Here is a 12,510-nt window from a genome sequence, read left to right on the forward strand (position 1 = left end):
CAGATGTTGAAAATAATGAAAGATCCAGGAAGAAAAGTGAAACGGATTTTATTCTAAATGGCGTAATTCTGAGCTTTTTTCAAAATGCGAGAAATTCGCGAATTGATTTATAGAATGCGCGAATTTCTCGCGGTAATAATTTTTTAATGCGAGAAAAGTATAAAATATGCGAGATTCTCGCGCTGTAGTGAAAACACTGTAATCTTTAACCACTTTTCAAAAAAATTACGTATCCTGTTATTTTGAACTATGTATGATCCCGGTAGCAGAATTTACTGAGCCCACCAGCAGCACATCTTCATACACCAAAATTTATTTGCAACCCAAATGCAATCAGGTTGAGACTATTGTTGTAAAAATAAGGCTTACGGAAATATAGTGTATTGCGTAATTTAAATTCTCAAAGTTAGGTTAGATAAAAATTAAGCGTAAGAAATGTATGTTGTTTCTAATTTGGTTTGAAACATATGACATTACACTAAGAAAAGAAAATGGAATAGTGTTTAGATGTTTCAACTTGCACTGTTAGAAGCTAAAAAAAAAAGGTTACACCATGCAGCTAAAATATGTAGGATATCCTTCCCTCAAAACACACTGAAAAATATTCTATAAAACAAGAAATTGAGCAAATGCAAGAATTTCAGCAAAGCTCTTCTATAAAAAAAAAATTATTTATCATATTAGTCAGTTCCTTTGCAGATCAATTGCCACTTTTTTTGTGAAAAATTCAAATTTTGTTTAAATAATTTACCTTTCAAAGACTACATCATCGAAGCACAGCACAGCCTGATTGGTAGTTTTGAGATGCCAAAAGGGAGAGAAATTTTTCTTAATTGTTCATCAATGATCTTTACTTATTCATTTGATCTCTATCTACTTATTTATTAGAAATTTCAGATGAAAAATACTCTATAGATGCCCATTGCTGTGCTGGTGGATTTCTGCTACCGAGTATGTGTGATGAATAACTAAAACGATAAAAATTGTTTTGTATAAATTCATAATAAAGCCAGGAACTATTTTGCTTCGGGAGGCAATGAAAAATTGTTCAACTATGCCAAACACTAACCAGTGATGTTTAAATAATAACGGTAATTTTAAAATTGGTAACAGACACTTGTGCTAGTATTACTTAGCTAATGAGTTTTTTACAACCCTAAAACGGAATAGTAACTAAAGCTTTTTCAATAATACAAAGTTAATAAAACTGAATATTTCTTGCCTTTAAATATCCTACATAAAAAAAAGTCACCAACAGAAATAAATATATTTAAAATGCAAAGATAATTCCCTTTTTTATTACTTGAATTTTTTTTTTTTTTTTAATCATTAAGAGCCTGCACTGAAATTATGTAAAGAAAAGCACACAGCACACCTAAACACTTATCTCCAATTTGGTAACAGATTTAGAGTTAAGAGCAGTTTTTAAATTTTTTTTTTTTTAATTTTTCTTTATTGATATTTAGGTGGCATTCCCACGTGATTTCTTTATCAGTATCTTTGTAAAGTTTTGACAATAATTTGGTTAATTAGTTTTGACAACAAAAATGGCAATTAATAATTTTTAATGTGTACCTTAGCATGATGATGTTAACCATAACATGAATTACGTAATTGTAAAGTTCAATTTTTCTTTTCAAGTTTGTCTACCATAGAAAGTTTTCAGACTATTAAATTAATACCTAGATGGTCCTATGGACCACCATATTTTCAGTGATGGTGTGACCCCTACTCATATTGTAGGTCTAAAACAATATTTCAGCAGAATGAAAGTGACAATTAGTAAAATCAAAGCAATTGTAGTAGGTAAAAGAAACTAAAATTATGCACACAAAAAAAAGTAACCATAGGGTTTTTGCACAGGTAAGTCGTATGCATACGTAACCTTTACATAGCTGAACAAGACAGCTGAGTTTTCTCTTCAAGAAGAAGTAAAACTATTGAAAAGCTTATTACAAAAAATAAAATTTTGCCAAATTCCACATTTGTTTACAAATAAATTTAGTTCAGTACTACCCAGATTGGGATTAACAATTAAGCAAGCACTATCAAATTAATTTGATTAAATACAGTTTTTTTTTCCATTTTATTTTTGGAATAATTTAAACTTGTAAGATAAATATAATGATATGCGAGTTAAATTTAGGGTAACATTTGAATGCGAAACTACACGTCAAACTTGTTGATTTGCCTTATCTATCAGCAATCACAGCAACGAAACGACAGAATGAACAAAATTACTATTCAGATTAAATTTTTAAAATATTTGTCGCAGAATGTTCTCTAGCATTTCATTTTTATTGAATAAGGATAATTAAACACAAATATTTGATAACAGACAAGACGTCAGCATTCATGGGGAAAATCAATAAATGACGTTTATACCCCCAAAGAGAATTGGTAAACTGGTAATTAATTCTCAAGAAGGTACTAATTATTAAATGTAATATAACTTTACCATCACCGGGTAAACTTTACAACATTGCAACGAAGTCATCCCGATCAAGAAAAAAACAAAATACTCACATGAACAACATTGAAGAGTTAAGTTGTTATGCTAATTAGTTGAAATATTGACATTTTTCTCCATTTTTTAGAATGCAATTTAGTTTGTTTCAAATTTAAAATTCTTAAAAGTATTTTATGCTCTAAATTCGTTGAGTTATTAATGTATATACCTAATTGTTAAAAAAATGTCTATATTTTTCATTAAATTATTAGTAGTACGAACTTCAAATCTGGCAATATGCCCTTTGATCATTACAAAACCAGATGTTTACGTGAAGAAGAAATAATCTGAATAAAATTTCATGCCTCTTTGAGTCATCGAAGTTGTTTAAATTGTATTAATTGTTTTCATTTTCTTTTCTGATTCTACTACACACTGACCAGCTATTTATTTTTAAGGCATCTTAAAGATTTCAGTGGCCAAAATGTCTGGTTTTGATGCTAATCCGTTTGCAGACCCTTTTAATAGCAGTCCCTTTTCGGTAAGTTGTAAACACCTTGTTCGTTTTAATTGTTGATATTATTTTTTATTTCATTTACTGAATTAAATGGCGTAACTATTTGAAAGTAATTAGATAATCAATTGTAGTTCTTGCATTGCTTATCACTAAATTATCTCTATTAATTAAAATTATTATTATTTATAACTGATCTTTTTTGCTTTCTTTAGGATCCTGCAGTTACCAGTGTTACTAATCAAACAAATAATTCTCAAGCTGGTCTAGATGATTACAACCCATTTGCTGATCAACAAAGATCTCAACAAAATGCAAGTTATAATATTTATGTCAACAGAAAATGTATAATGTGCATGTTTTAAAATGGAAATTCATTCAAAATTACTTAAAATAATTTGTATGTGTGTGTGTTTTTTTAATGTAACGGCTTGTAAAAATATAATAAATAATAATTATACAAGCATGCATTAAATTTATGTTCCATTGTTTGGATAGTCGCAATGATAAAATATTGTTTTATTTATGTATTGTTTAACAGATGTAATATTTTCAATTAAATTTTAAGTTTATCACCCCTAATTTCTCTCTAAGACACTGAACCAACCACCAGTCTCGTTTAAAGGGGATATTCCTGTATCTGTACTAACCAATTGCCGAAAAAGTGTTTTAATAACGAATTTTTTGAAAAAATGCGTAGCAGTTGACCATCAAAGGGAGGCTACAAGTTATACCAATAAAATTAATTCCCATCTGTGATATATTATTATTTTTAGTTTCTTACTTGTCACTGTGCAGTTGTCGCATAGGTTTGGCGACTTTTTTTCTTCTGATTAGAATATATGAATAATCCTTTGTCTGAGTGATTTGTTCATACTTAACCCTAAGTTGTTTAGCATTTTCACCACATTTTTTAACTGTAAATATAGGCATCCTAATTTATTAAAAGAAGTAAATGCACACAATAATCAAAATAGATATTGATATTTTCTTTTGGAGTAAAAATGTAACAGAAAAGTATTTTTAAAAAAACATAATTTATGTGTTTTTATTTAATATAATTAGATCAAGAAAACTTATTTCACTTAAAATAATATGCTGATATTTGCTAGTGTTTCAACTGACGCATGGCAGATGTCAGAATTTAACACAATGTGTTGTTAATATCTTTGTGACTGAATAAAAAGTAACAATTTGATATTAGTGATTCACACTTACTACCTCATTTCAAATTTTACATGTTGAATTTGCAGAAAATTTCATAATATGCTTTGATCTATTTATATTTTTAAACTTTATTATCAAATATAAGAGTTAAAATGAGTATAACAAGTGATAAGGACTAATTTCAGTCATATTTATTTACACTTTTTATTGTTTAAATCTAAGAAATAGATTAAAATTTTACACACTTTTAAATTTTAAAAATTTATCTAAATAGTGTGTTTGTTTTTATTTTATTGGTAATTAACATAATAACAAAGAATGATGTGTGTTTCCCGTCTAGGTATTGAGAATATCTGGACCACTTGTAAAAAACAACAATTGAAAAAATATATTGAGAATAAATTTCTAATTTCCTGAGTGAACTTTTTTTTTCTTTTTTTTTTTTTTAAAGGAATTTTAATTTTAGGACTCTCAACAATTTTTGATGATTAAAATTTTTTTAAAGGTTGAAAATACTTTTACTTTGAATAAACCCTGGCTGAAAAACAACTTTTAAAAACAAAGGTATCAAGGCAAAATTGTTAACTAATTGAGTTTTTGCTAAAGTACTAAAATATATCGTTAAAAGTTTGTCTCTAAAATTTTATCCAACATGCTTCAAAAACTTAAATAATGTTTGGTAATCAGAAGATTATTACTGTACTGTATAGATAAGTATAAGGTTGAGAAGTATTTTAATAAATTAAAATAATGATTTGATCTGTGAAGCTTGTAAATGATATTTGTATTTATCTGCTTGACTATAGATAAAATCTTACAGATGTTGTAATGTAAAAGTTGGTAATTTGAAGTAAATTTAAAACTGCAGAATGATTATAGAGAAATAACAATATTTAAATATGAGTATCAAATATCTGGTACTAGACATGCATTCTCTAAGAACGGCATTCTATTATTGTTAATGTATAAAGTATTTTCAAATTAAAAACTGTTTGGTCTTTTTTTTTTATGAGAGATTTTTGTAACCGAAATTTTTAAACTTAAGTAGTTAAGTTGTAGTTAGAAATTGTTAACTGTACTTAAAGTAGTTAGAATGATAGAATTTGTTAATATTTTACACACTTAATAAAATTTCTAAATTTTGATCAGATAAATGAAATATAATTGGAAATGTCAATTCCGAGAGTTTTATTATTTTGCTCATTTAATTTACTTTTTCTTACCTGGAACAATCTTACAGTATTTACAAATCGGCCAAATATTGAATATTCAGTGGCAGAATAGCACTCTCTTTTTAAAAAATATTTATAAATATTTTTTATTTAAAAATAAGTTTAGTCATTATTGAAATATAATCAAAACTTAGCTATTTCATTGATAGGGGGTAAAGGGAATTGTTGAAGTTAATTAGATATTAAGTTAAACAAAATATTGATTCTCAAAATTTTACATACCGTAAAGAATTGCCCAAACTTAAACTTCTATGTTTATAAATAACAGAATTTATAAGTTCTGTATTTATAACTACATTTGAACTAGATAAGAAATGTTCAAATCAAGGAATGCATAACACACAAGACAAAAAAGCTCCCCCATTCCCAGTGATGACCTCTTCTCTCTATCCCAGACTATTCTTTGCAATTGCACTCAATTATATGAACAATTAGTTTTAATTTTTAAAATTTCTGAAGTTGTTATCACATTGTCATACAAATCATAGATGGGAAAAGAAAATATCTTCCTATTTACTTCTAAAAATGTATGAAGTTGGGGNGGGGGGGGGGGGGTAATATAGCTCTTGCAGCCTTTTAAAAAGTTAAATATGCATTCTTCTCTCTCTCCCCCTCATAAAGGTGGGGCTAGCTGGGCAATTTTCCGAGCCCCCACATTTCTAGGACTTATAAGGAAGATTTTCAAAAAAAATATTTTTTAATTATTTTAAAATATTTTATTTTTTTTTTAAATTTCATTTTTAGTATGGAAAATATTATAACTTTCTTTACTATTTTAATCACATTTATTACTTTTGTAAGTAGTTGTCGCCACATTTTTGAAATTGCACATAAGAAAACCATTCAGAAAAATCAAAAATACAAATTTAAGAAATGAGAAGATATCTGTATTATTATTTTTTTTTTATATTTATTTATTTATCTATTTTTGTGAAAATTTCAACAGGGCTTATTAACTCAAAATACTTTATTTCTAAAATCTTTGCACCTGATATATTCTAATTAGAATTAAACAATAGTATAAAATTTGAAAATTAAATTATTAAAAAAAATGGAAAATATGAAGTAGTTCATTCTTATGAATAAATCAAAAAAGGATCAAAGAAACTTATTTTCGTAATTTAGGAGAAAATCTAATTTTCCAAGTTGCTTCTGCACTAGCTTGTAGCTTCAGCAGAAGAAGGTTATTTTAAAGGACCTGCAAAATGTTTTGTTCATGGCCCCTCAAAGTCTATAGTGCGACTCTGATTTCTAACCTTAAGTATTTTAATGGAAATTGTTACCAAAAAAAGAAGTAACATTTTTACAAACCNTCCCCAATTATAGAACTTCAGCACTTATCTGTTCATAAACTCCTTCTGCATCCCTACCATTGTCATATCCCATGACTATCAAAATGAAGCTCGCATTCTTGGAAGATAATTTTCAGTTGTAAAGGGTTATGTAGGTTTAACTTTATCACAATACATGTATGTACGGCTACTACAAGAAAACGGCTAAAAAGGTTGTAAATTAAATATAGTCTTCAGATGTAGGGGATATTACTTTTTCTAAAAATTGTCGATAGGTTAAAAAGTATTCTAAACTTAAAAAAAAAATGAATTCAGACATAGTTCGGATAATTGGAAGTTCGGATAATAAGGGTTCGGATAATCGGCGCTCTACTGTAGTTCATTCTTATGAATAAATCAAAAAAGGATCAAAGAAACTTATTTTCATAATTTAGGAGAAAATCTAATTTTCCAAGTTGCTTCTGCACTAGCTTGTATCTTCAGCAGAAGAAGATTATTTTAAAGGCCCTGCAAAATGTTTTGTTCATGGCCCCTCAAAGTCTAGAGTGCGACTCTGATTTCTAACCTTAAGTATTTTAATGGAAATTGTTACCAAAAAAAGAAGTAACATTTTTACAAACCATTAAGCAAATTAGTATATATTATGTTACAATACTAATATGGAGAAAAACATTTGGGACTATTAAAATCTGCTCAAATTTCAAAATTGTCAGTAATGAGTTTAAAGTCTTATTTATTTTTTTAGCATATTTGTTTCTATGGTAAGCTCATTTTTATTTGAACATGGATTATTCGACCGTATAAGATTGTTCTTGCCCGAAATGTTCTGCGAATTGCAATAAAGTTTTATATCAAAAAGTTTAAAATAGCAAAAGAAACTGAATGATGTAAAAAAATATATGTATATAGTATTCACTCACAATGGTTTTTATATTTTTTTCTCTACTCGTTATTTATGAAAGACTTATTCTTATTGACTCATTTAAATGTGGTTGTAATATGGTGGCAACCTTTCTTCTAACTTTATTGTTACTATAATTCTCCCTATTTGCACCTATTTTTTCCTAGTTAATATATGGATATTACGTTTCTTGTTAATTCAAATTTTAGATTACTGAAATATTTTTAAGAATACATTTGAGCTAGGGTTATAGAGAGTTGGCTTTAAAGTTTTCCCACGCATTATTAAAAATATTTTATAAACCGTGTTGTAGATGTTGTAATAAAAATCTATGAAAATCCTTGCTAAAAGCAGTTATAGTTTTAATGGTAAAAAAATTTTTTGTTATTTTTGTCCTTAATTTTTTTAATAATAAAATTTTATCAGTAAAATCTTTTTGTTTTGTATTTAAAGTATTTTTCATCATTAATTTTTATTTTCACATTTCACAGAGTATAATTCTGAGGAAACAAAAATTATTCAAATTTTTTTTCCTATGCTTTCAGAAAACATCCACAGGAACATTGCCTCAGTATAATACTTCTCAAATAAAGCCTGAATCTTCACAGCCAGCTGTAATGCAACCAATTTCTGAACCACCTCCTGCATACAGTCCAACTGCTGCTCAACCACTAATATCAGCTGAGCTACAAAGAAAAGAAGAGGTAAATATGTATTTATTATAAATAAGACATTCAAAATCTTTAATCATAATTAATAATATTATTAAGTAATATAATAATAATCTAAATAGACATTCAATTATTAAAAAGTAATTACCAATGTAACTGAGAATTAAATTTAAAAAATGTATAGAATTATTATTAAAAAAACTAGCAGCAATACATTAAGTATAATTTTTTCCATCATTATCATTACAATTGTAATTTTTTATTTTTATATGTTTTTAAGTTTTTTATGTTTTTAAAATATGTGATCCAAAAATAATTGATTCACACTCAACAGAAAATGAAAAAATGATGGCCAAATAATTAATTACCATAAAATATGTGTTTTTTTCTAAATTTTCAATATGAAAAAGATTAATATAGGATTTAGATTTTTTAACATGATTTAATTTAGAGACACAATGGAATTTTAGATATATTTTGATATTATCGTAGTTTTTATTTATCTGATCATAAAGAAGACTAGATTCANTTCGACTGTATATGATTTAGATTTTTTAACATGATTTAATTTAGAGACACAATGGAATTTTAGATATATTTTGATATTATCGTAGTTTTTATTTATCTGATCATAAAGAAGACTAGATTTTTTAGACTGTTTTTCGGAAATATTATATTTTAAAAGCAATGTTTGAAGTGTTTATCAAAAGTAACCCTCTTGCTTGTCTTTTTATTGAACTTCTTATTCTAATTATAATGTAATTTTAAACCTTTTTCAATTAAATGTTTTGCTTCATGTGTACTTATTAAAAGGCTTTTAATTCTTTCAGGAGTTACGAAAAAAAGAAGCTGAGCTTCAAGCTAAAGAAGAAGCTCTGAGGGCTGGTACATTTGATGGTGAGAAATTTTAAAATGAATCAATAGTAATAAAAGAAATTTTAATTGAAATCAACAATCCTTAAAAGGAAACTATTAAATATAAATTTTTATATAATTTAAAAGTAATTTATCAAATTTAAAAAATGTCTTCACTTGACTAAAAATAACCGAAAACAAATTTTTTGATATTTTAATATTCGATAGCTATTATTTATATTACAAAAAAAAAAAGAAAGAAAGAAACTTTATTGCCTATAATCTAAATGAATGTTCAATGTAATAAGTATAACACCTTACTTCTAAGTAAGGAACATAACATAAACTAGAATAATGCAGCATCACTTTAATGTGACATTTTCTTCAAGAGAATACAAGCAGCTTCAATTTAATCAGTTTCAACCGATCCTATTAAATGGCAAAAATAGTTTTCATATATATATATATATAATTGAATCAGCATGGTTACTGTATAATTTAGGTAAGAAAACAACCAAATTTTATATTGTTATTAATTTCAACTTGTGACTGAAACTGAAACAAATTTTAAATTATCATAAAGACATTAAAATGAAATTTATTAGCAGACTGGATAAACTTTGATAACCCTTTAACTGCCTTAAGGGTAATGCCTGTTTGTTTTTTTATTTACGAGATAATTTTTCGTTGTTGTAAGGTAGCAATGCTTGGTGGGTAAATGTTTTAGAAAAAATTTGCTTTATTGACTTAAGAGTTAGCTCTTTAACTGATTTGCTACTTTTGCAAATTTGAATGAAAATTTCCTTGCTATCCACAATTATCTGCATTGAATAAGAAGAAAGAAATTAGGTTTTTTTGAAGGAAAGCAAATTGGCTATATCCCTAACTAGTCTGAGGTCGATAGCTAAAAGGTTAAGTTACATGCCTCAAATAACGCAAAAAACTTAATCAATAAGATTATTTTATTTAACAAGATGTAAAAAAATTATTTATAAAGAAATATTCTTGGAAGTACTCTTTTTAGTTTGAGATTGCTGTTCAAGTATTTTGATTATGAAGTATAAAAAATTTAAGTACCTATATGATGAACTAAACTATTGTAACTAGTAATATTGTTTGTTTCAATCAATGTTTTAAAGATTGTTTTAAAAATTTTGTGTTATTTGATTATTTTAATTTATTTTTCTTAGCAAGAGCAAATAATTGGCCACCATTGCCAGAGTCATTTTGTGTTGGACCCTGCTTTTATCAAGATATTGCAGTTGATATCCCTCTGGAATTTCAAAAGCTTGTGAAAACAATGTATTATTTATGGATGTGTAAGTATCTTTTTAATTCTAATAATTTTCTTACGCTTATGTACCATTTTCTGGACGAATTCGCTTATTTAGATCTTAAGTTATTGCAGTTTGTCTGGTATCTCAAAAAAAATTTATTAATTAATTAATACAGAAAATTTAGGCTCTTGTTATTTGTCCAAAAATCAAATTAAAATCTCTCCCTTCTTATGTATATATTAGCGGCCTTGTTTTTGTATGAAGTTTTACCAATAGAGCATTTGTGACATCTAAAATAGCATTCTTCCATCTGTTGTTTTTTCCCACTGAAAAAGAGTTGTCCCCTCTTCGTAAGTTAAAAAATTATTTTTAATTCCCATTTTGAAATTCTTTTTTTTGCAATTGAAGAAAAAAATACACTGTAAGAGCTATAAATCTCTATAAATGTTTTAATAATGCATTTTTTTATTTTTCCATTCTCAACTTTTTCTTTTAATAATGAAGTGATTTTGGCCTATTATTCCGCAACTTCTTTTACTTTTTGCACATTATGCACCAAAATGATGTATATTTAGAAGAAAAAAAATTACTTATTTCGTGACCTTTCTTAAATAAAAAATATTATTTTGTCTGTTAAGATAACATTCCTGAAAATGTTTGCAAAAAAAATAAAAGAATATTTCCAAAACGTACTTAATAAAATAAGTTGAAAAATGCTGTTGTCTAAAAAGGAAAACTCAGTTTTGAACTAAATTTAAATAAATATAAATTTTAAAAAGATGATGTGGTCAAAACAAAACTTCATATTCATGTTCTGTAAAAAATACTAAAAGCTAGAATGCATTTTTAACATAATACAACTTAAAAGATTGCACAATGTAAATATGATGGAAAAAAATGTGTATGTGTAGGTACAAAAATTTTATTTTGTTTTAAAAAAATCTTATTTTTTTCTCATAATTATCAATTCTTTATGATTGATTAATCTTTTTCATTATTTATGTAATATTTGTCATTTTTTAGATTATGCTTGTGTATTGTGTTTAAACATGCTGGCTGCTTTAGCTCTATTGATAGCAGGTGCTGGATCTGCTACTTTATTTGGATTTGCCTTGTTGGCTTTTCTTCTCTTTACACCATTGTCATTTGTTTGCTGGTTCAGACCTCTTTACAAAGCTTTCAGGTAGGTTTTTAATTTTTTTAACTTAATTCTTTTTTTAAATTGAAATGAAGAAATTATCATTTTTTATATATTGATTGAATTTTAATTTAAAGAAACTTAAATATTAAAAAAAAAAAATAATATGATTGCTAGGAAAATTGCATCTTGTTAGTCCTTAAACTTATTCAAGAATGAAACTTATGATATAAACAATTATTTTAATGTATATGTTATATAAATTCATTTATATTAACAAAATTAATTTAAGTATTAATTTACATATTAATTGAAATTTATATATTGTGAAAGGTAACAGTTATAACAATATAATTGCTAGGAAAATTGCATCTTGTTAGTCTTATTATTTAAGAAAGAAAATTTATGTATTGCTTAGAAAAGGAATTCATTTACTTTCAAGATAGTTTTTTAAACTGAAATTCTTGACAATATTTTTCTGAAAAAAGAAAGATGCTTACATTTATTGTAAAATTTTAAGAACTCATAGAGCTACCTAGTGTTTAAATCAGAAATATGTTCTATGCTTTTCCAATAAGTTTGACTCTGACAACATTTATCTCAGTGATTTCCAACTGGCGGCCCGGGGGCCGCATCTGACCCGCGAAGTCTTTTTTGGTGGCCCACGAACTAAAATATATTAGTTGTCATTTCTTTGCAGACAATTTTTGTAAAAAATCTATATGGATTTAAAATATTTTTCTCATTAATAAAAACCTAATTTCTTCGTTTCTGTGAAATTTATCATACCAACGGAGCAAAAAAAATTATTTCTCAGGTTTTGCATCCAAGAAAATATTTATTCAAATACAAAAATAATCGTGTATGTTGCTCTTTTTTATTTCCTTTTTTTTTATTTTGTGAATATAATTTAGCATGTGTGTATCAGAAATTTTCTCGAAGAAATTCTCCGATTTAACTTTTTGAAACCACTCATTTTGGACGAAAATATTTACACACACATTTGTAAATTTT

General features: G+C 26.4%; 2 protein-coding genes across 6 annotated transcripts in view; one reads left to right on the top strand and one right to left on the bottom strand.

Moving 5' to 3' along the window:
- The window catches only part of LOC107439071 (adaptor related protein complex 3 subunit ruby), a 38,454-nt gene extending 35,702 nt beyond the window's left edge, over positions 1–2,752 (bottom strand). The window contains exons 1-2 of one of the 4 annotated variants that reach the window (XM_071178640.1): positions 2,459–2,524; positions 752–968 (exon numbers count right to left, since the gene is read on the bottom strand). The gene's annotated coding sequence lies outside the window, so the exon portion shown is untranslated. Of the gene's footprint in view, positions 1–751; positions 969–2,385 lie in introns of all 4 variants that reach the window. The other 3 variants (XM_043046111.2, XM_071178639.1, XM_071178641.1) reach the window with 3 other exon arrangements.
- LOC107439073 (secretory carrier membrane protein) overlaps positions 2,735–12,510 on the top strand; it is a 16,859-nt gene continuing 7,083 nt past the window's right edge. Inside the window, exons 1-6 of one of the 2 annotated variants that reach the window (XM_016051546.3) lie at positions 2,735–2,990; positions 3,179–3,277; positions 8,101–8,259; positions 9,057–9,123; positions 10,272–10,400; positions 11,382–11,541. In XM_016051546.3, coding sequence (XP_015907032.1) covers positions 2,934–2,990; positions 3,179–3,277; positions 8,101–8,259; positions 9,057–9,123; positions 10,272–10,400; positions 11,382–11,541 — 671 coding nt within the window. In that variant the 5' untranslated portion in view covers positions 2,735–2,933. The remainder of the gene's footprint in view (positions 2,991–3,178; positions 3,278–8,100; positions 8,260–9,056; positions 9,124–10,271; positions 10,401–11,381; positions 11,542–12,510) is intronic. The other variant, XM_016051547.3, reaches the window with a different exon arrangement.

Source organism: Parasteatoda tepidariorum, chromosome 3 (genome assembly GCF_043381705.1).
Source record: "Parasteatoda tepidariorum isolate YZ-2023 chromosome 3, CAS_Ptep_4.0, whole genome shotgun sequence".
Lineage (NCBI taxonomy): Eukaryota > Metazoa > Arthropoda > Arachnida > Araneae > Theridiidae > Parasteatoda > Parasteatoda tepidariorum.